This window comes from Somniosus microcephalus, chromosome 17 (genome assembly GCF_052327205.1).
Source record: "Somniosus microcephalus isolate GS21.2 chromosome 17, FLI_Smic_1.0, whole genome shotgun sequence".
In the NCBI taxonomy this organism is placed as follows: Eukaryota; Metazoa; Chordata; class Chondrichthyes; order Squaliformes; family Somniosidae; genus Somniosus; species Somniosus microcephalus.
In genome coordinates this window covers 93,137,802-93,162,527 of record NC_141003.1, presented here as the reverse complement: position 1 = coordinate 93,162,527, position 24,726 = coordinate 93,137,802, and the positions used below count along the sequence as shown (strand labels likewise).

Genomic DNA, 24,726 nt, shown 5'->3' with positions numbered 1-24,726 from the left:
AATCCCTGCAGGCTATGAGTAGCCCATGCAACACAGCTTGAACACCACTGCTTTAAGGGCAGATACAACATGTTAAATGTGAATTCCCTCAATAAACAAATTTATTCAGCAGCAGCACAGCACTATTTTACAAAGACAAACAAGCATGAGATCACCTAAATGTTTTTCTAGTTGTTTTTGAAAAATCGTTTTGTTTCTTTTTAAGCTGTCCCTCCTTCTCCCCTCACTGCCAGCAAGAAAAAGACTTGCATTTCTCCAGCGCCTTTCATGACCTCAGGATGTCCCAAAGCACTTTACAGCCAATGAAGTAGTTTTGAGCCATAGTCACTGCTGTAATGTAGGAAACACAGCAGCTAATTTCTGCACAGCAAGCTCCCACAAACAGCAATGTGATAATGACCAGATAATCTGTTTATTAGCGATGTTGGTTGAGGGATAATTATTGGCCAGGACTCTTCTTTGAAATAGTGGCCAAAGGGATCTTTTACATCCACCAGAGAGGGCAGACAGGGCCTCAGTTTAACGGCTAACCCAAAAGACGGCGCCTCCGATAGTGCAGCACTCCCTCAGTACTGCACAGTGAGTGTCAACCTAGCAAGACAAATACCATTCCTGACCAAGGCAGCAATAGAAAGAGAGCCTATTCTCCACCAATGCCTTCCCAATTAGGCACGAGGAGATTGTCAGAGTTACAGAGTATGAGTTGCTCTCTGATTTTATTTTCCTCCCCCAACCTAAGCACGGTGGCATAGTGGTTAGCACTGTTGCCTCACAGCGCCAAGGACCCGGGTTTGAATCCGGCCTCGGGTGACTGTCTGTGTGGAGTTTGCACATTCTCCCCGTGTTTGCGTGGGTTTCCTCCGGGTGCTCCGGTTTCCTCCCACAGTCCAAAGATGTGCGGGTTAGGTTGATTGGCTATGATAAAAAAGAAAAATTGACCCTTAGTGTTAGGGGGATTAAATATGTGGGGTTACGGGGATAGGGTGGGATATGTGTTGGTGAAGGGGTTACGGGGATCGGGTGGGATATGTGTCGGCGCAGGCTCGATGGGCCAAAATGGCCTCTATCTGCACTGTGGGGTTTCTGTGATTTCTGCGAACCACCTTGATTCCACTTCCATGAAGATATCTACTCCCCATTCATAGTTAATAGGCAGAAAATTGAGAATTATTGGACCCCAAAATCCTTCAGCAATATGTCAGGTCTTGGCCTGTTTTCTGGCTCTTCCTCCACACTCCTGCTGGATTAATGGTGTGATGCGCTATCAATTACTCATAAAAGACTGAGAGTTAAGAGAGTAACTAAAGGCTTTTATTAACAAAAGAATGAAGGTCTGCCTCGAGTGGTCGACCGGTCCAGAAATACAAAGGGCTGGGGCGCAGTCACCTTTATACTAGGACTTGTGGGAGGAGTCAGCCGAGGCATGTCCAGGCATGTACACAGTGGAATACAAACAGTGGTTTACCACATTCACCCCTTGTTTAAAATTGAGTCCGGCGGGGTGAAGTGTATTAAAAGTTAGTGTATTGGAGTCTCTCCGGAGGTCTTGTCTGCCGCTGTGATCGGCGTGCCGACGACAGGGGTAGTGGAGCTTCCGGCGTCGAGTCCTGCGTGGGCTGTGCCACAGGCGTGTCGTCCTCGTAGATGTCGAGCGGGTCGCGGGGCCCAGGCCTGCCGTCTGCTGGGGCTGGATATCGGATCGTGGGGGGGGTGGTGGTAGTGAGTAGTGGGTTACTGCGGCCCCCGAGGGTGCAAGGTCTCTTATGGAGACTGTGTCCTCCCGCCCGTCCGGGTATGCAATGTAAGCATACTGGGGGTTGGCGTGGAGGAGGTCGACCCTCTCGACCAGGGAGTCCATTTTATGGGTCCTCACGTGCCTTCTCAGTAGGACCGGCCCTGGGGACGTCAGCCATGGCGGTAGCGATGTCCCCGATGTGGACTTCCTTGGGAAGACAAACATTTTCTCATGAGGGGTGGCGTTAGTGGCAGTGCAGAGCAGTGACCGAATAGAGTGGAGCGCATCGGGGAGCACATCCTGCCAGCGGGAGGTTGGAAGGCCCCTAGACTTTAAGGCTAGCAGGGCGGCCTTCCAAACTGTCGCATTTTCTCTTTCCACCTGTCCGTTCCCCCGGGGGTTGTAACTGGTGGTCCTGCTTGTGGCAATACCCCTAGTTAGCAGGTACTGACGGAGTTCGTCGCTCATAAACGATGAGCCCCGGTCGCTATGGATATAGCTGGGGAAACCGAACAGGGTGAAGAGGTCGTTCAGACATTTAATGACCGTGGCACTGGTCATGTCCGGGCAGGGGATGGCGAACGGGAAACGGGAGTACTCATCAATAATATTGAGGAAGTACACATTGCGGTCGGAGGAGGGGAGAGGCCCTTTAAAATCAACGCTCAGGCGCTCGAAGGGGCGAGTGGCTTTTATCAGGTGGGCCCTGTCTGGTCTATAAAAGTGCGGTTTGCACTCAGCGCAGACTTGGCAGTTCCTGGTCATGCTCCTGACCTCCTCAATAGAGTAAGGCAGGTTGCGGGCCTTGATGAAGTGGAAGAACCTGGTGACCCCCGGGTGGCAGAGGTCATTGTGGAGGGCCCGCAGTCTATCGATCTGCGCGCTGGCGCAGGTGCCACGCGATAGCGTATCCGGGGGTTCATTGAGCTTCCCGGGCCGGTACAAGATCTCGTAATTGTAGGTGGAAAGTTCGATTCTCCACCTCAAGATCTTGTCATTTTTGATTTTGCCCCTCTGCTTGTTGTTAAACATGAAAGCAACTGAACGTTGGTCAGTGAGCAGGGTAAATCGTTTTCCGGCCAGGTAGTGCCTCCAATGACGCACAGCCTCCACAATCGCCTGGGCCTCCTTCTCAACAGCGGAGTGTCTGGTCTCCGGGCCTTGGAGGGTTCGTGAAAAGAAGGCCACGCGTCTCCCCGCCTGATTGAGGGTAGCGGCCAGGGCAAAGTCGGACGCGTCGCTTTCCACCTGGAAGGGGATGGATTCGTCCACTGCGTGCATGGTGGCTTTGGCAATGTCTTCCTTGATACGGTGGAAGGCTAAGCGGGCCTCTGCCGTCAAGGGAAAAGAGGTGGACTTGATCAGCGGATGGGCCTTGTCCGCATAGTAGGGGACCCACTGGGCATAATAGGAGAAAAACCCTAGGCACCTCTTCAGGGCCTTGAGGCAGTGGGGCAGTGGGAGTTCCATAAGGGGACGCATCCGGTCGGGGTCGGGGCCGATGACTCCGTGTTCCACAACACAGCCAAGGATGGCGAGGCGGTTTGTGCGGAATATGCACTTCTCCTTGTTATATGTCAGGTTCAGGAGTTGGGCGGTGCGGAGGAATTTTTCGAGGTTTGCGTCATGGTCCTGCAAGTCACGGCCGCAGATGGTCACATTGTCCAGATATGGGAAAGTGGCCTGCAACGCATTTTGATCTACCATCCGGTCCATCTCCCTTTGGAAGACGGAGACCCCGTTGGTGACGCCAAAGGGAACCCTAAGGAAGTGGTAGAGGCGGCCGTTTGCCTCAAAGGCAGTATACTGGCGGTCCTCAGGGCGGATAGGGAGCTGGTGGTACGCTGATTTCAGGTCAATGGTCGAGAAGACGTGGTACTGCGCGATCTGGTTGACCATATCAGCTATGCGGGGGAGTGGGTAGGCGTCCAGCAGGGTGTAGCGATTTATTGTCTGGCTGTAGTCGATGACCAGGCGTTGCTTCTCGCCGGTCTTAACGACCACAACCTGGGCTCGTCAGGGGCTGGTGCTGCCCTCAATAATCCCTTCCTTCAGGAGCCGCTCCACTTCGGTTTTAATGAAAACCCTGTCCCCGGCACTGTATCGCCTGCTCTTTGTGGCGATGGGCTTACAGTCGGGGGTGAGGTTAGCAAAAAGTGGGGGGGGGGGTGACTCTGAGTGTGGAGAGGTTGCACCTGGTGCGCGGCGGGCAATTTGGGAGCTGCTGGCTGCGGACTGTGAGTGGGGGTAGGGGTCCACCGTACGCCATCGTAACACTTTTAAGGTGGCACTGAAAATCTAACCCCAGCAGGACGGCAGCGCAGAGGTCGGGCAGGACCAGAAGTTTAAAATGATCGTACACGGTCCCGTCTACTACGAGTGTCACTATGCAGTAGCCGCCGATGTCCGCCGACTGGGACTCGGAGGCCATAGAAACCCGCTGGTGCGCAGGCAGGACTGGGAGAGAGCAACGCCGCACCGTGTCGGGGTGGATGAAGCTCTCCGTGCTCCCAGAGTCAAAAAGGCAGATTGTATCGTGGCCATTTACCTTAATGTCCATTGTGGAACTGTCCAGCTGGTGCGGTCTCGCTTGGTCCAGTGTAACGGATGCCAGCGTAGGGGTCGGTGTGTCGCTGCGGGTATCAGATGAGGCGGTGTTGGGGGCCTGCTGCGTTCCGGCTGTCGTCCAAGATGGCGGCGTCCATGATCCCCATGTGGCTGGAGGCGTCCAAAATGGCTGCTGTACCGGTGGTTCGCACATGGCCGGGGAGGCCCAAGATGGCGGCCCGCATGCCCCACACGCGGCGCTGCTGGGGTTCGGGGTGGCTTTGGCCCTGCAGACGTTAGCGTAGTGTCCCTTCTTCCCGCAGCCCGAGCAGATCACGTTTTTCGCCGGGCAGCGCGCTCTGGGGTGTTTTGCCTGGCCACAGAAGTAGCATTTCTAGCCTTGGGGCACTGCTGTCTGGCCTTGGGACACTGCTGCGGTAGTTGGGCCGTTGCTGGGGTGTGGCTGGGGTGGCACGGCGCTATGAGGCGGTCCTACCGTGTCCCAGGCTGTCATTCCCCGCGGCGTCCACGGTGCAGAGGAGTAGGCATCCATGCCCCGGTAGGCTGCATCCAATGATAGTGCGAGTTCAGAGGCCTTGTTGAGGTCGAGGTCACTTTGCTCCAACAGTCGCTGTCGGGTGTAATTGGATCTGTGGCCCGCTACAAAAGCGTCCCGGATAAGTTCCTCTGTGTACACGGCGGCCTTTACATCCTTACAACCACAGGCCCGGCCAAGCACAGACAGTGCCTGAAGGTATTCCACGGTCGATTCCCCAGGTTGTTGTTTACGACTCCCCAGAAGGTGCCTGGCGTACACTTCGTTCACTGGGCGCGTGTACTGGTCCTTGAGGAGCTTGATAGCGTCCGCGTACGAGGTCGCGTCTTGGATGACCGAGTACACTCGGTGGTTCACTTTGGAGGTCAGGACATCCAGTTTGTCCTCGTCCGATTTGATTGCTGCGGAGGCGGTCAGGAATTTTTCGAAACACTTAAGCCAGTGAGTAAACTTGGTGGATGAGTCCGCCTCCTGATGATCTAAGTCCAGGCATGCTGGTGTGAGGATCTTCTCCATTATAAAAATTTTGTTAATAAAATTGATGCGCTATCAATTACTCATAAAAGACTGAGAGTTAAGAGAGTAACTAAAGGCTTTTATTAACAAAAGAATGAAGGTCTGCCTCGAGTGGTCGACCGGTCCAGAAATACAAAGGGCTGGGGAGCAGCCACCTTTATACTAGGACTTGTGGGAGGAGTCAGCCGAGGCATGTCCAGGCATGCACACAGTGGAATACAAACAGTGGTTTACCACATGGTGGAAATGCAAAGTGTTTACCAACAGTCACTAGCCACAGCAGGGTAACATGTGCTTGTTTTAACATTGATACCACATGCATCATAATCACACAGAACAATCTGTTTGCATCATCATAAACTCCAGAACATTAAGAAAGGGAATATTCTTCCATATTTATCAGGGTGAGCAGGGAAACTTCATCATACAATGTCAGATGTAGCACACATTTTTATAAAAATCAATATTTTTGCCAATATGATCATATGAACATTCTTCATACTACAGGGGATTGGAAAAGGTCTTGAGGTGGACTGGATGAGGACTAAACAAAAAGATATGACTGCGAGATTCGGGACCTGAGGAGGCGGCAGTATATCTCCGGCGAATTGTAAAACAACAAAAAAAACAAGGAGTGATGTCACAGGACATCAGGTAGGTGATTGGTTGGTGAGTATTAACATTTTTACTCTCTAAGCTAGGACAGTGCTTTAAACTAAGAGTGGGAAACTATAACGTACTTTATTAAACACTTAACTAGATAAAGTAATTAATATAACTATATATAATTGTTGAAAAAAGATTTTAACTAATTAAATAAATAAAACAAGGTTAGACTAAGATATGCAGGGCAGGTTGTGTGTCTAGACTGCAGTATGTGGGAGGTTGTGAACAGCGAGACTGTCCCGCGTGAACAAGTCTGCAGTAGATGTCTCCGTCTCGAATCTCTCCGGCTCAGAGTCATTGAGCTGGAGTGAAACATAGAAATATAGAAGATAGGAGCAGGAGTAGGCCATTCGGCCCCTCGAGCCTGCTCCGCCATTCAATGCGATCATGGCTGATCATCCAAATTCAGTACCCTGTCCCTGCTTTCTCCCCATATCCCTTGATCCCTTTAGCCTTAAGAAATATATCCAACTTCTTCTTGAATATATTTAATGAATTGGCCTCTACTGCCTTCTGTGGTAGAGAATTCCACAGGTTCACCACTCTCTGGGTGAAGAAATTCCTCCTCATTTCTGCCCTAAATGGCTTACCCCTTATCCTTAGACTGTGACCCCTGGTTCTGGACTCCTTGACCATCGGGAACATCCTTCCTGCATCTAGTCTGTCCAGTCCTGTCAGAATTTTATAAGTTTCAATGAGATCCCCTCTCATTCTTCTAAACTCCAGCGAGTATAAGCCCAATCGACCCAATCTCTCCTCATACGTCATTCCTGCCATCCCAGGTATCAGCCTGGTGAATCTTTGCTGAACTCCCTCCATGGCAAGAACATCCTTCCTCTGATAAGGCGACCAAAACTACACACAGTACTCAAGATGTGGTCTCACCAAGGCCCTGTACAACTGCAGTAAGACATCCTTGTTCCTGTACTCAAACCCTCTCGCTACGAAGGCCAACATACCATTTGCCTTCTTAACCGCCTGCTGCACCTGCATGCTTACCTTCAGCGACTGGTGCACAAGGACACCCAGCTCATGTTGTCCCCCTCTCCCAATCTATTGACGTTCAGATAATAATCTGCCTTCCTGTTTTTGACACCAAAGTGGATAACCTTGCATTTATCCACGTTATATTGCATCTGCCGTACGAGTTGGAGTGCGAGTTGGAGACACTCCGACACATAAGGGAGGGGAAGGAGTATCAGGATAATTTGCTCCAGACCTCGGCCACACCACGTAGAGAGGTGCAGGTTCAGAACGGGGTTGGTGTGACCGATAGTGTGCAGAGTAAGGGGAACCCAGGTAAGAAAGGGAATGAGGATCTGCAGAAACTGATCCAACAGGTACAATGTACTTGCTACCTGTGAGGATAAGGATAGAGATTGTGGGAAGGACAGCCAGAATGCGAACCATGACACCTTGACAGATGAAATTGCAGTCTGTGACGTCACCTGTTGCCGGGTGGCCCTTAATTGGCCTGCTGGGCGGGCTCAACAAGGGATGGTGTCGGGACCCCCAAATTCGGGATTTCCCCCCCCCCCCCACACGTCTGAAACCCCGCCTGATGGCGCCACAAAAATCTAGCCCTAAGATTCTAGATTTGGGTAAGGCTGACTTCAAAGGGTTGAGACAGAGACTGTCCACAGTAAACTGGGCAAATCTGTTAACGGGTAAAATGACAGATGAACAGTGGGAGATGTTCAAAAAAGAATTTAAGGTGATACAGAACCAATTTATACCCCTGAGGTGCAAGAGCCCTATTTACCAAAAAAAACAGCCATGGACGATTAAAGAGGTAAGTTACAGCATAAAACTAAAAGTAAAAGCATACAAAAATGCAAAAAATAGCACAGATCCTGACGAATGGGAAAGATACAAAGAACAGCAAAGGTTCACAAAACAGATAGTAGAATCATAGAATGATTACGGCACAGAAGGAGACCATTCGGCCTGTCGAGCCCGTGCCGGCTCTCTGTAAGAGCACTTCAGCTAGTCCCACTCCTCCGCCCTTTCCCCGTAGCCCTGCAAATTTTTTTCCTTCAGGTACTTATCCAATTCCTTTTTGAAAGCCACGATTGAATCTGCCTCCACCACCCTTTCAGGCAGTGCATTCCAGATCCTAACCACTCGCTGCATAAAAAAGTTTTTCCTCATGTCGCCTTTGGTTCTTCTGCCAATCACCTTAAATCTGTGTCCTCTGGTTCTTGACCCTTCCGCCAATGGGAACAGTTTCTCTCTATCTACTCTGTTTAGACCCATCATGATTTTGAACACCTCTATCAAATCTGCTCTAAAGAGAATAACTCCAGCTTCTCCAGTCTATCCACAAAACTGAAGTCCCTCATCCCTGGAACCATTCTTGTAAATCTTTTTTTCACCCTCTCCAAGACCCTCACATCCTTTTTAAAGTGCGATGCCCAGAATTTGACACAATACTCCAGTTGAGGCCGAATCAGTGTTAAGAACATAATAACATAAGAAATAGGAGCAGGAGTCGGCCATTCGGCCCTTCGAGCCTGCTCTGCCATTCAATGAGATCATGGCTGATCTTCTGCCTCAACTCCATTCATCGGCCCTATTGCCATATCCCTTGATGCCCTTAGTAATCAGAAATCTATCGACTTCTGTTTTGAATATAACCAATGACTGAGACTGTTGTCAGGAAATTGCTAGTCTATAATTAAGAATAGGGTGACTGAACGCCTTGAAATTTATTATTATTATTAATGATATTATTTAAATGGAGAGAGATTACAAAATGCTACAGTTCAGAGGGACCTGGGGGTCCTTGTGTATGAAACACAGAAAGTTAGCATGCAGGTACAGCAAGTAATCAAAAAGGCAAATGGAATGTTGGCCTTTATTGCAAGGGGGTTGGAGTATAAAAGCAGGGAAGTCCTGCTACAACTGTACAGGATATTGGTGAGACCACACCTTGAGTACTGCGTACAGTTTTGGTCTCCTTATTTAAGGAAGGATATTCTTGCATTGGAGGCAGTTCAGAGACGATTCACTTGGTTGATTCCTGAGATGAGGGGATTGACTTATGAAGAAAGTTTGAGCAGGTTGGGCCTATACTCATTATTATTATTATTATCAGAAGAATGAGAGGTGATGAGAGGTGATGTTATTGAAACATATAAGATACTGAGGGGGCTTGACAAGGTAGATGCAGAGAGGATATTTCCTCTCATGGGGAAATCTAGAACTCGGGGGCATAGTTTCAGAATAAAGGGTCGCCCTTTTAGAACTGAGATGAGGAGGAATTTCTTCTCCCAGAGGGTCGTAAATCTGTGGAATCCTCTGCCCCAGAGAGCTGTGGTGGCTGGGTCATTAAATACATTTAAGGTGGAGATAGACAGATTTTTGCAAGATAACGGAGTGAAGGGTTATGGGGAGCGGGCAGGGAAGTGGCTTTGAGCCCAAGATCAGCCATAATCTTATTGAATGGCGGAGCAGGCTCGAGGGTCCAAGTGGCCTATTCCTGCTCCTATTTCTTATGTTCTTATGTTAACATTTTCAGTTGATCAGAGAGAGCCAGCATGGATTTGTAAAAGGTAGGTCATGCCTGACAAACCTGTTTGATTTTTTTTGATGAGGTGACTAAAGTAGTGGACAGGGGAATGTCTATGGATGTTATTTATATGGACTTCCAGAAGGTATGTAATAAAGTCCCACATAAGAGACTGTTAACTAAGGTTGAAGCCCACGGAATTAAGGGCAAATTATTGACCTGGTTAGGAAATTGGCTGAGCAGCAGGAGACAGTAGGGATAATGGGTAGGTTCTCTAATTGGCAGGAGGTGACTAGTAGTGTCCCACAGGGATCTGTGTTGGGGCCTCAACTATTCACAGTATTTATTAACGACTTAGATGATGGCATAGAAAGTCATATATCCAAATTTGCCGACGACACAAAGATAGGTGGAATTGTAGGCAGTGTAGATGGAAGCATAAGATTACAAAGGGATACCGACAGATTAAGTGAATGGGCAAAACTGTGGCAAATGGATTTCAATATAGGCAAGTGTGAGGTCATCCACTTTGGACTTAAAAAGGATAGAACAGGGTACTTTCTAAATGGTGAAAGGCTAAAAACAGTGGAGGTCCAAAGAGACTTGGGGGGAAAAATTTAGTATCGCCCCGTTTGGGGTGCAATTATCGGCCGTGCGCAAAGTTTAGCGCCCGGTGCTAATTATCGCCTCCAACTGCAAACTTGGCTTTTATCGCCCCTAGAGGCGATTGGAGCGCTAAATCAGGTGCTTCACACCTCTCTTAAGGCGCAAAGGCCGAGGAGCGAGGCGCTACCTCAGAGCGCTGGCGAAGCTCATGTGATGTCAGTCAGCAATGGAACACAGACACAATTGCGCCAACCAGTTCTTAAAGGGGAGGGTTGATCTTGCTCTCCATCCACATCCTGCTCATTGCAGCCTTGAATCTCTGCCTGGAGAGACCTGTACATCAAATCTGCTGGAAAGAACAATGGAGAGACCCAGGGAAAGAGCTCAGCGTGCAGCCCCCACAGTCTCTTCTAAATCGATACAAGGAAGGGCAAATCAAAATGAACCTGCAAAGTGCTGCTCAGTACCCAAAACTCCTTCACACAGCGTTGAATCTCTCCAGAAGTCTCTCTCTCTCTCTCTCAGAATGCGTGGTGCAAAAATGTCACCAACAAGAAAAGGCAGGAAGCGGTCGCCTTTAAATAGCGCTCCCCCAGTCCCTTTCTGACTGCAAAACGCTCCCCTCAACCTGTCGTTGCTAGCGGCAGGCGGTAAGGCAGGGGGCGCCACTCAATATCTGGTCTGGGGCGCTACCGGGGCGTTGCACAATCGACTGACGTCACGATCTGCCGGCGCAGGAGATCGTGGCGGTAGTGTTTAGCGCTGCCGCAAAATGTCTAGTTAATTTCGTGAGCGGCGCAAACATCGCCGCACATGGGCACTAGTTGCTTTGCGCCCCATTAGCGCCCTCTTAAGGTGCTAACGGGAGGCGCAAAGCAACTGAATTTTTTCCCCCTGGGGTTCAGGTACATAGATCATTAAAAATCATAAGAACATAACAAGTAAGAGCAGGAGTAGGCCATACGGCCCCTCAAGCCTGCTCCGTCATTCTGCAAGATCATGACTGATCATCGACCTCAACTCCACTTTCCCGCCCGATCTCCATATCCCTTGATTCCCCTAGAGTCCAAAAATCTATCGATCTCAGTCTTGAATATACTCAAAGGCTCAACATCCACAGCCCTCTGGGACAGAGAATTCCAAAGATTTACAACTCGCTGAGTGAAGAAATTCCTCCTCATCTCGGTCTTAAATGGTCGACCCCTTACCCTGAGACTGTGCCCCCTAGTTCTAGGCACTCCAGCCAGGGGGAAACAACCTCTCAGCATCTACCCTGTCAATCCCCTTCAGAATCTTGTATGTTTCAATGAGATCACCTCTCATTCTTCTAAACTCCAGAGAGTATCGGCCCATTCTACACAACCTCTCATCATAGGACAGCCCTCTCATCCCAGGAATCAATCTAGTGAACCTTCGTTGCACCGCCTCCAAGGCAAGTATATCCTTCCTTAGATAAGGAGACCAAAACTATGCACGGTATGGTCTCACCAAGGCCCTGTTCAATTGTAGCAAGACTTCCTTACTCTTATACTCCAACCCCCTTGCAAAAAAGGCCAACATGCCATTTGCCTTCCTTATTGCTTGCTGTACCTGCAGGCTAGCTTTCTGTGTTTCTTGCACGATGACACCTAAATCTCTCTGAACACCAACATTTCAAAGTTTCTCACCATTTCAAAAACATTCTGTTTTTCTATTCTTCCTACCGAAGTGGATAACCTCACATTTCCCCACATTATACTCCATCTGCCACCTTACTGCCCACTCACTCAGTCTATCTATATCCCTGTGCAGACTCTTTGGCCGCGATTTTGCCGGTGCTCAGAGAGGCGGGTCAAAGGTTAAAATCCTATTGATTGATGGCGGGTCCCGACCCTGCCATCAACCCGCCTCCAAACAGCCTTCCCAAGTGTTGGGTCCCCGATATGCGAATGGACCCGACAGCTAGCGGCGGGAAACGGATTAAAGGCAGTTACCTGCCTATTAACAGGTACCTGTCAGTAGTTTTCAGCCTGTTTATCAATTTTCCCGCTTCTGGGTCGGGTTTCACGATGTCCGGACACCACGCCAGGTAAGTGTGGTGTGTTGTGAGTCTGGTGTAATGTTTGTGAAAAGATGGCAGCTGCAGAAATGGTGTGAAGGATCCAATGTTGCACATGGTGAGTTTCAGAGCAAAGAAAATGTTGGATACTGCATTTTTAAAACATATACAGATTTCTTTAGCTTACAAATTTTTTAATCCAACTATATGTCCAGTGCCACCTCATCGGGAGAACCTCTCTCACCAGTGACAGATCGCTTCTGTCATCTCACCTGCAGCTGCCATCTATTCCAGCCTATGTAGGGAGTCATTGGAGAGTCTGGGTGCAAGAGTTCACCCTTGTGCAGTGATTTTCAGCACCTCAATGCTATCAAACACTGAGAAATCAACTGTCAAAATAAAATTGTGCATGGTCCCTTTAAGGAAACCGGCAGATGACGCATCATCAAATGATGTCATCAGACCCGCTTCCTGTTAAGGCGGGTTTAACAAAGTCAATCAAGGGAAAATCACATCTGTGGGGCGGAGGCAGCTGGGGATGAGGCCAGAACCCAGAAACCAGCTGACCCGCACCCACCCGACACCGATCAGGAAATCGCGGCCTTTGTGTTCTCCTCACAGATTACTGTCATGAACAGGTACAGAAAATAATTTAAAAGGCTAATGGAATTCTGGCCTTTATATCGAGAGGACTAGAATACAAGGGGGTAGAAGTTATGCTGCAGCTGTACAAAGCCCTGGTTAGACCACACCTGGAGCACTGTGAGCAGTTCTGGGCACCACACCTTAGGAAGGATATATTGGCCTTGGAGGGAGTGCAGCGTAGGTTTACCAGAATGATACCCGGACTCCAAGGGTTAAGTTACGAGGAGAGATTACACAAATTAGGGTTGTATTCCCTAGAATTTAGAAGGTTAAGGGGTGATCTAATTGAAGTTTTCATGATATTAAGGGGAACAGATAGGGTAGATAGAGATAAACTATTTCCGCTGGTTGGGGATTCTAGGACTAGGGGGCATAATCTAAAAATTAGAGCCAGACCTTTCAGGAGTGAAATTCGGAAACACTTCTACACATAGGGTGGTAGAAGTTTGGAACTTTCTTCCGCAAATGGCAATTGATGCTAGATCAATAGTTAATTTTCAATCAGAGATTGATATCTTTCTGTTAACGAAAGGTGTTCGGGGATATGGAGCAAAGGCGAGTATATGGAATTTGGTCACAGATCAGCTCATTGAACGGCGGAGCAGGCTCGAGGGGCTGAATGGCCTGTTCCTGTTCCTATGACTGCATTGTCTTTTCTTGTTCCTATCTCCAATGTTCTTATTTATTTCAGCAAAATCAGAAAAGAGGAGATAATTTTGGTGAAAAGTTGTCAGGATATTAAATGATCAAATATGAAAGCATCAGCAATGTGATGTAAACAATGATAGTTTCACAGCTCTTTTGACTTGCTTATCATAATGTTGTTTATAAATCAGAACAGCAGGTCCTGACCAGATACCTCAAGTTACAGTCAGAAGACACCATCAACAGGTGGAAGGTGCCTTGAGCATACCCTTGCAACCAAACAACATTTTGTTTCTATGGTAACTCAAATCAACTTGCTCAGCCTTGTGCTCCAACACACAAGAATGTATTTCAGAATATTCTTTATTGCACAACAATTTATAAAACATGGAAGCAATTGCTTCTGTTGCAGACCATCTTCTTTCAACTCCCTCCTGAATGCTAGAAACACAAAGGGGGAAAAATTCAGTTGGTTGCGCCACCCGTTAGCACCTTAAGAGGGCGCTAAGTGGAGCGCAAACCAACTAGCGCCCAGGCGTGGCACTGCCCACGCCTCCCGCCAAATTCAGCGGGAGGTTAGTGGTGGCGCTAACCGTTAGCGCTGCGCTGCTGGCGATGACGTCATCGGTGTGCGCAGCGCCCTGCTCACACCCCGGCCGCGATCTTCGGGAGCACCCCCTGATTTACCGCCGGACACTATGTCCGACAGGGTCAGGGTGGCATACCTGCGGCTGGGCAGGCGCAAATTAAAGGCGAGGTGCGGGGCGGCCATTTTTGTTGTTGGCCGCCTGCCAGCACCTGCCTACGCTCCCGTCCCCGGCCTCCGGAACCCCACCTCCGCGGAGTGCCGGCTGCGCTCCAAGAGCCCGGCACTTCTCTTGGGTGCCGGGCTCTTTTGCCTGCTCTCCTGATCCCCGGGGGCCCAGCTGGGCCCCAGATCACGCTGCACAAGGCCCCTCCCCTTTAAGGGGAGGAAAGGCTGCAATACCACAGCGCGACGTGCCGCAGCGTGTGGCGCTGCGGCACGTAGCACCACAATATTCACTCGCAGCGCCCCAAGAGGGAGGCGGGGCGCCTCCAGTAGCACCCCGCTTCACTTTGGGGCGCAACCGACCAATTTCCGGCGCGGGGGCACTAATTTTTCCGGGGCGCTACTTTTAGTGCCCCAGCAAAGTTAGCGCCCCAAACGGGGCTATACTGAATTTCTGCCCCAAAGTATTCTCTTTGTAGCTCTGGAATGAAGATGCACCTCATTGTCTGGTGATGGGCTTGCGGGTTTTCCTCCTAAATGTTTTTAGTATACAACAAATGAAAGAGAAAGACTCCTTCTCCTGTGCAGTGTGTAAAACATGCATACATGCGATGACCAGAGCTATCAGCAAAGAAAGAATTGCATAAGCACTTCAGGGAAACATGGAAACAGTGTCACATACCCTTGGATGGATCTGGGAAGATACCATGGCTCCGACTCTTAATGACTGATGGTTTTGGCGGTTGCTGGCTGCTTTGTCCAGAATGGGACCTTGCATGGTCAATACTTTCTGTTTGCTCCTTTAGTGGATACCACCTCAATGTGTTATCAAAGTGTGAGGTATTAGACAAGTCAATCAGCACCTTAGAAAGAACAAGATGACAGAGGTTCAAAAGAAATGAACTTACTGGAATTTATGGAGCTTAACTTATAATCAGAGCCTAACAACATTAATTACATTTATCTAAATGATGTAAATTAGAGATGAAACCAAAAATTAAAGAAAAACTTTAAAGCACTGATTAAGAAAGTAATTTGATCACTGATGACATTTAGAAAGTTCCATTCCATAGGCGTGCTGATTTTTCTTATAATGTTATGACCATGTATGTTATGGTATATGTTCTGAAAACGTACCGACAATTCCAATCCACAGTTGCTTAAGTGGAAAGGCTTGGAATGTTGGTCAATCAAATGAAAACCCATACCTCTACTCTTAACTTAGATCTCAGGTCAGCATGTGTGACTGGGAAGCCAAATGCTTCAGTAAAACTGCCATGAAATGGCAATTTAAAATAGTTACACTAATACTTTCAGAAGAAAAAGCACTGTGCCAGAGGCAGTGTTTCATACATTGCCATTTGTCTTCAGACCAGACCACTGACAGATTGCTTCTGTTATCTCAACTTCAGCTGCCATCTATTCCAGCAACATCGGTGTCCTTGAAAAAATCTCAAATTGGTCCTCTGAATCCCTCCACGATCAGCCCCAACGCCAACATCAGCAGGCACACCAACATCACCAACAACAATACCAACCTTCTCTGCAATCACCTGATGCTGCACAGGACACAGGGCATCAGCACCCGACAACATTGCTGCCCGGGAGGCCAGAGATGGCATCACCATGGCCAGATTTACTTCACTTGATGCTGTACACCCTGGCTGCCACATGATGTACCAGGTTGACACCACCCCACACCAGCACCATAAAGCATCCCTACAATGTCCAAGCCATTCCTTTCACACTCATCACCATTGGGTTGGGGGGTGGGGGGGGGGAAGTTATGTCGCAACATTCACTGGAACTCACTAAGACACTTCCAAAGGTGAGCACAGATCTGATCAATAAGGTAAAGTGTTGAAAATATAGATTTCAATGTTTGACAACACATTAACAGAAACTTCACATGAACATTGGCTAAACCACCCAAGTGCGTACCCTTGTGTGTTGTTAGTTCATATGCTTGCGTTAGGATGAGGGTGAGTGTGAGGGGTGGCTAGTGAGATGGGGAAGTGATAATGTAGATAGAGAGAGATGGGTGGAGGTGTAAGGTAAGTTGGTGTGAGTAAAGATGTGCAGGAGTAGGGTAGGGAAGGCAGAGTGATGGGGATGTGATGAGTGGCACAGCAGGATGAGGTTGAGTGTGGCTTGGCAGTAACGTTTCGTGATCTACTCAGATCATTGAAAGGTTTGCGCCACTGCAGCCTGGTCCTCCTGACGACATCCCTGCTTGTGCCCTCCTCTGCAATGTGCAACCAGGCTGCGTTGATCTTCTGGGGATGTCTCTTCCACCGATGTGACTCTCTCCATAAGCATATGGAGGGAGTCATGGGTGCAGCTGTGCACCTTTGTGAAGTGCTTGTCAGTGTTTGCAGCACCTCAATGCTGTAGAACATTGGCAGCGCAAATGTCAAAATCAATTTGGACATGGCCCCTTTAAGGAAACCGGCTGATGATGCGATATCAAATGACGTCATCAGAACCTGCTTCCTATTAATTGGCCGGGAACCTCGCTGGGCAGGCTTAACAAGCCCAATCAATGGAAATTCACTTGGAGAGTGTGGGCTGCAGTGGGCAGCGGGCTGGGACCGTGACACCGACCCCAGCCGCCTCGGACCCGCCTTGGTCTGCGAAATCACGGCCACAGTCTCAGCACTGCTTCTGCAATCAGTATTAGAGAGCTAATTCAATTAATTACTATACAATGACCTGATAGAGTACAGTGACCTCCATCTATACAAGATACAACTATCAACATCATTACACTTGGCCCATTGAGTCTCATGATAAGAAGTGAGATCAGAGCTCCCACTCTGAGTTTTTTCTGCCTTGCTGATGTCCTGACTGAGGTTGATACTCATGAAATGAAGGTGCAACATATCCCTGTGTGCCATGATGGGCCATTAGTGCACCAGTCAACTGGGTAACTGCTGCCCTCAGTGCTAAGCCTATCTCTGTTATCATTGTTCTGCATCGCAGTCGCTGATGTGAAATTAAGAGAACTTGCATTTATATAGCGCCTTTAATGTAGCAAAACGTGCCAAGGCTCGTCACAGGAGCAATTATTGAACAAAATTTGACACCGAGCCACCAGAAGCTTGGTCAAAAAGGTAGTTTTTAAGAAGCATCTTAAAGGAGGAGAAACATAGAAGATAGGAGCAGGAGTAGGCCATGCGGCCCCTCGAGCCTGTTCCGCCATTTAATGAGATCATGGCTGGTCATCCAAACTCAGTACCCTGTCCCTGCTTTCTCCCCATATCCCTTGATCCTTTCAGCCTTAAGGAATATATCTAACGAGGTGGCGAGGTTTAGGAGGGAATTCCAGAGCTTAGGGCCTCGGCAGCTAAAGGCACAGCCGCCAATGGTGGAGCGATGGGAATCGGGGATGCTCAATAGGCCAGAATTGGAAGACAACAGAGAGCAGCCAACAAATAACAAAAGTAAATTAAAAGTTTCATGGGGGTAGCGTAGTGGCACAACATTTGGGTTACCAATACAAAGTTTAGTGGCTTGCCACTTGTGAGCCCCCATATGACTAGTCTCGGCTATACCACCATGTGGAATCAGGTTACAATAGGTTCCAGATACTTCCTCACAGGGAGTGATGTTCCTAGATGATTCATGCTCCTTCTAGTGGACAGCTTAAGGACAGCATTGGCACTGGCAGCCAAGGTACTTGCTTCCTCTGGACCACAGTTCAAAGGAGAAAATCAACTTGTAAAAAAAGTGAAGGGGTGCATTAATTCATCAAATGAAAATTAATAACCAAATAAAACCTATACATATCCATCATTCAACAATAATTAAGAACCCAAAGCTTTGTGTTATCTACTTGCACTCATGTGTCTGCCCCTTGGACTCTGGCCCACTTGCACCCTTCAGAATCCCAGCCTCCTATGTTACACTGTGTCCCTTCTGAACCGGGGAAATGGGCATCCCTGCCGTAGGGAGACCCCGCTCCTTGTTCTGCCCAGCCCCTTGCAGTCATTTGCCTTGTAAAGACCAGGTGGAGGCTCTGTCCATGACAATGCTGACCAAGAACTCTCCGAGTCAGTGAGGACCTGTCGTATCTGGGTTTCAGTCTTAGTCCAGTACCTTCCAGTGGACTCCTGCCGGAGTTATGGTGGGAGTCCAGCGGGACACATGAGGAATTTCAGGGCCCATTTAATGGTTAATACTCAAATTACAAAATTGACATCAAGATGAAAAGAAAGGGTTGCATTAACCTTCCAAGTGTTAAACTCCCTTTCCCATTTCCACAACTATGGCTTTCAATAGCAACAAAACATTTACTTTTCAGCTCCCAATTCTGAGTACCGCTGAATGCACACCTAATGTCCCAAGAAATTACATGCCTGGATCATGATATGAGAGGAAATGGCAGGTAGTAGACTGAAATTTAACACTTGGCATTTACTTGTAGAGATGCCGCAGAATGTTGAAGAACCGGATAAATTAAAAGAATAATGAAAATAGACTTTACTGTGCAATATTCTGTATATTTACTTCATTGTCTGCAAACATATACGATTGAAGATTTTCTTTGTTTAATACATTTCCATTAATTGGAGCAAAATCCAATCTCTGTCACAACACTGTCCTTGGTAGCCCAGAATAAATCATAACGTAAATGCATCGCTCTTTTTTTTCCCGCTATGGATTATTAAACTTCCATCATCTGTTGCAAGCATCTGTTGGCACTATGTCTGCTCACCAACTGAAATGCTTGAAGAATCCCACTCACGTTATGTTCTGTCTTTGACAAGCAAGATAAGAGACCTATTTTGTTGGGAATTGGAATTTTAAATGATTCCTTGGTGTAAAAATGAAGTTCTTTATAGTTATGGATTGCAATGATAAATTTCAAAACAGAGCCAACATAATAGCTTTTATCTGCGTTCATAAAGCAGTAAATGACCCTGACGAGATATTTATTTGCCAAATGTCTTTTAATGATTTTTACAGCACTACGAGAAACCATTAGAGAAAATGCTTTGTCTGTGATCAGCTTTCTGATGTTTCAGTAGCATGCTGTAGACTCTTCACAGGCACTTTATTTAGACAATGTAGAGAATAAGTATTCAGTTATTATTTGTGACGAGACATGCTGTCATGGTTCTATACACGAAGTGAATCTCAGGCTGTATTTAAGGTAATGTGAATAGTCTGTGATTTCCCTAACCCCTCCCCTATCCTTAATTGTACACGCAGATGACCAGATACAAAAGCAAAATACTGGAAATCTGAAATAAAAACAGGAACTGCTGGAATTACTCAGCAGGTCAGGAAGCAACTGTGGAGAGAGAAACAGAGTTAACGGCCGTGATTTTGCCAACCGAGGCGGGCTCAGTACGACCGAGGTAGGTGGTGGGTGGCGACCCCGCTCCCGGCTCCATCCCGATCTATGAGAAGAATTTTCCATTGATACCCAACGAGGTTCCCAGGAAATTAAAAGGAAGCGGATCTGATACCGTCATTTGATGAAGCGTCATCAGCCGATTCCCTTAAAGGGGCCATGTCCAAATTGATTTTGACAATTGTGCTGTCAGTGTTCTGCAGCATTGAGGTGCTGCAAACACTGACAAGCACTGCACAAAGATGCACAGCTGCACCCAGGCTCTCCCATGACTCCCTCCATATGCTTATGGAGGGAGTCACAGCACACAGGGAGGTTCTCTTCCCTTCTAATGGGCGGAAGAGACCTCCCCAGGACACCAACGCAGCCTGGTTGCACATTACACAGGAGGACACAAGCAGGGATGTTGTCAGGAGGACCTGGCTGCAGTGGCGCCAACCTTTCAATGATCTCAGTAGATCACAAAACGTTAATGCAAAGCCACACTCAACCTCATCCTGCTGTGCCACTCATCACATCCCCATCACTGTGTTGCCAAACAATGAACTCTTCATTTTTCACACTTTGCCTTCTTGGACAGATTTGTGTGCACTTCTGGAAGTGGCTTACTGAGTTGCAGTGAATGGTGAGAAATAATGTTACCCCCCGCAATGGTGATGAGTGTGAAAGGAATGTAGGGATGCTTTATGGTGCTGGTGTGGGGTGGTGCCAACCTGGCGCATCATGTGGCAGCCAGGGTGTACAGCGTCAAGTGCGTCCTGGGCAGCAATATGGTCGGGTGCTGATGCCCTGTGTCCTATGCAACATCAGGTGATTGCAGAGCAGGTTGGTGTTGTTGTTGGTGATGCTGGTGTGCCTGGTGGTGTTGGTGCTGGGGCTGATCGGTTTGGGATTCTAAGGACCAAGGTGAGATTTTTTCAAGGGCACCGATGTTGCTGGAATAGATGGCAGCTGAAGTTGAGATGACAGAAGCGATCTGTCAATGGTGAGAGAGGTTGCTCCAAGGAGGTGACTGGATAGAGAGTTTACTCCAAACTGCATAAAGCTGCAAAGTGTGTTCCAAATCCTGAAGGTTCCAGCTTCTCAGATTGGAAAGTGAACAGCTGTGAAATGGCAGCTTTTATACCACTTTTATAGCTGTCAACTATTCAGAGGAATGGAGAGTCACTGACAGCCGACCTACTTACCTAACGTGATCCCCAAGCGCCGGGAACCTCATGAAAAAGCTGGTAAAATGGTAAGTACATAGTAAAATGGTGTTTAAATACCTTTTAACAAGCTCTTAAGTATCTGAATTGGCTCTCCTGCTGCTTGGTGTTGGGTCTGTAAAGCGCAGACAGACCTGACACTTGGGAAACTGACATGGAGGAGGGTTGACAGTGGGATCCCGACCCGGTCAATCTTTTCGATTTTGACAGCGGACCTGCTTCCGAACCCGCCCTCTGAGCACCGGCAAAATTCTGGCCAACATTTCAAGTCGGTGACCTTTCATCAGAACTTGACAAATTCCAGTTTTGATGAACGTTCATCGACCTGAAATGTTAAAACTGTTTCTTTCTCCACAGATACTACCTGACCTGCTAAGTGTTTCCAGCAATTCCTGTTTTTATTTTGGCCCGTTACAATATGGTTAAGGAACTACTTGCTTCAGCCTTCTGTGTGTGAGCCAAAGAGTATTATAGCAAAGCTTTTATTTTACTTATTTTTAATGTTACTGGTAAAGTTCATCACTGTACTGTGCTCAATTATTGCTCAGTAGCCATGCTCAAAATGAACCCTGCAGTTCATTTTATGATTGTTGCCTGAGAAATCAATCCATCATCAGTGATCTTTTAAATACCTTCAATGACAATTTCCCATAGTAATCACCATGGCATCATTGATTCAAATGCAAAGAACAAGATAGCAAAAGCACTGACAATTTAGCTGTGAAAACACAGATTATTGAATGTTATAGTTATTAAAAGTACGTCAAGATATTCCACCAGTAAAATGAAAAGTATTTTCCATTTGAGCCCTTGATTCAACAGGAGAATCATTTCCGTTTCACTTGATACAGAAAGTGTCTAATCTAAAGAGGATATAAATGTATCTCTCAAGTGAGCGAGATCTCATAATCTCAGGATTATGAAGAGTCCTGCTCACTGCTGAGAGCAACTCAGTATCAGATTATATTTTCTACAGAGAATTGAAGCTTGCAATAAGCAATATGGTTGAAAATTAGGACGTTCAACCACTATATCACCTTACAACTTTTTATTATTTACCATCTGTAATTATGTAATAAAAAGCATTCAAATAAAAGTAGCACTGAAATTATATTAACTGAAGATTGCAATTCAATCATTGCGGAATAATTGTCCTGTGATTCATAGGAGGATGCAATATAGAAAATAATAAATGAGAGTGAGTTACTTTGAGAAAATTATATTATAAAACAGTTTAGAGAATGCCTTAAACTGTAATTTACTTTTTTGAGACTTGAACTCAGCGATATTATTGGCCTGGATTTTGCTGCCAGCTGTGAGGCTGTCAACGCGCATCGTTATTACTGCGTAAATCTGACAGAAACTTCTGGCATCCGCACATGCGCAGTTAAACTTGAGAATCCGGAAGTTGCTGTCAGTGATACTCTGCTCCTTCACAGGCTGCGCTGTTGCAGTCCTCACTGATAGAATCTGGACAGAGATCACTGTAATGGCGTGAACTTAGGCTAATTCCCCACTGTTCTCGCAATAAAGACAGATGAAAAAGTTAGGGCTTGTACAATCAGGAGTAACTGAGTTTTTAATGGTGTAGTAAGTAATAATTACTGCTGAACAACCTCTCTGGCCCTGAGAAATTAATTTAATAAGCGTGGAGTCTCATTCCTTAAGAAAATTAATGTTGCAGAATAAAAAAATTAAAATTAAAATCTTTTTTTTAATAGTTTTACTGTTTTTATCATTTATGTCTTTCCATTAATCCCATGTGTATACCCCAATCTTTGGGGGCAATTTTGCCAACCCTGGGGAGGCGGGACTGCCGGGAAAATGGCAGAATTTGGGGGCGGTGCCAAACCCACCCCCAACCCGCCTCCATGCCATCTTCCCGGGAGGCGGGTAGCCGTCCCGTGCCGGGTCCCATCTCCTTGGAGGCGGGAAGGAATTAAAGCCTATTAACTGCCTGTTAACAGATAGTTAACAGGCAGAAAATAGGATTATCCCCTTTTTGCCCTCACAAGTGCGGGCTTCCGAAGGCTCCAAAACCTGCCAGCGAGGCGAGGCGAGTACTGGGACTGCGGGGGTCGGGCAGAGGGTGCAAAAGTGTGGTGTGAAGATAAGTGATGGGTGCAAGAGTGGAGAGGTGAGTATCTGAGGTAAGTGCAATGTGTTAGTAAAAGTGTACTTACCTTTGTTTCTTCCTGCAGGCTTCAGTCGGTTTGTATGCAGAGAGTCTCGGACCTCCGTGTTGCAGATGAGAGATGGCCGTTGCATTCTCAGATGCAACAAACATCTAATTTCTGTAAGAAAAAGCAGGTTGATGAGGCCTTGTATGCAAGACTTCATCAAACTGCAGAGATTGTCAGTGTTTGACAGCTTCACAGAGCTGTCAAATAATGACAATTCATCTGTCAAAAAATGTTGAAAGATGAAACTTCATACATTGACGTGCTCTGCAACCGGCTTTCCCTTAATTGGCCTGCTAAGCCTGTTGGGCGGGCTTAACAAGGTCAACCAAGGGAAAATAGCATGGGTTGGCCACAAATCGATGGAGGTGGGACAACAACCCGCCAAGCAGCAGTCCCGCATCCAATGCGCTCCCAGTCACAAAATCGCCCCCTTTGTTTTGCTTCCTGTACATTGATTTAAATGTAATTTATATTTCCTGTTTTTTACTTCCTGCTTTGCAGTCTGAGTGTCTCAGTGAGGATTCTTCAATCTGATTGGTTGAAGTACTTCCTTACTGCTTGTGCTGCTCACAGACGTCACAGATCCCCTGAAGAGAGCGCCGCATTTAAACAAGCACCAGCTGACTGGAAGTCTCCGCTAAAAGTCTGTGGGCAACTGTACGCGAGGTGAACAGTGAAAGCCATCCCTTCGTCCCTCAAAATCCAGACCATTATTTCATTGTATTTACTCCTATCAGTGATATTTAAAATATATTATTACATACTAGCTGATTGTTTCATTGCTCATGGGAAGTTTGTGATCTGGAGCATGGTTGCAATGTTTAGCTGCTAAAATGGAGCTGTGGTTAACCTAGCCTCTTCCTTTCAGGGCATAGCTCAGGGTCTCAGTGGGGGTATGGGTCTAAATAGGTGCATCCTGAGGTCAACCAGTGACTAACTGTTGAGGTAAGCTTCTGTATATTCAATCCTCAGTTCCTGCCCTTGGTGAGAGAACAGGCGAACAAGGTCAGAAAAAAAACAGCAGGAAGTGGCTGGCCTTCTATCATAACCCTTGATAATTTTGAAGACCTCCATCATATCTCCTCATGACCTTCTCTGTTCTAATGAAAAAAGCCCCAGTTTGTCCACAGTTTCCTCATGACTAAAGCCTCCCATTGCTGGTATTATCTTAGTGCATCTCTCCTGTACCGTCTCCATAGCCTTGACATTCTTCCTAAGATAGGGCATCCAAAGCTAGACTGTGTTCTAAATGTAGCTTGACCAATGATTTGTATATGATTAGAATTACCCCTTGGCTATTGTACTCAATGCTCTTATTTATAAAACCTAGGGTCCTATGTGCTTTATTTTGTAGCTTTATCAATTTTTTCTCCCACTTTTAAAGATTTGTGTAGCTAAACCAAGTTTCTCTGCTCCTCTACTTCTTTCAACGGTTTATCATTTCACAGGAAATGTATGAATGTACAAGCCAAGAGATCAAAAAATATGGATATTGCCCCAGGTGATGCAAAACATTTATAAATAATAGCAATTCAATAATAATGCAAAAAAGTGAAAATGGGAAAAGTGACATAAATAAATACTTTCCTTTGGTTTAATTTGAACAATTGATTTACTGTGATGTAATACTATTTATCTTGCTAGAAATCAGAAGTACTCACTTCACCAAGGAAGTCGTTGGAGGAGAATCTATCATAATCCCAGACAGTAACTTCCAGTGTCTTCTTTTTCAGCTGTGTTTAAAGAAAGAAACATTAACT

The 24,726-nt window shown here is 47.0% G+C and overlaps 1 protein-coding gene across 7 annotated transcripts in view; it reads right to left on the bottom strand.

Annotated features, from left to right (window-relative positions):
- LOC147105924 (protein piccolo-like) overlaps window positions 1–24,726 on the bottom strand; it is a 917,910-nt gene that overhangs the window by 195,161 nt on the left and 698,023 nt on the right. For 5 of the 7 annotated variants that reach the window (XM_086010851.1, XM_086010854.1, XM_086010852.1 and 2 more), the window contains 2 exons: window positions 24,628–24,699; window positions 14,899–15,079 (listed from right to left, as the gene is read on the bottom strand). In XM_086010851.1, coding sequence (XP_085866977.1) covers window positions 14,899–15,079; window positions 24,628–24,699 — 253 coding nt within the window. Of the gene's footprint in view, window positions 1–14,898; window positions 15,080–24,627; window positions 24,700–24,726 lie in introns of those variants that run through there. The other 2 variants (XM_086010856.1, XM_086010858.1) reach the window with 1 other exon arrangement.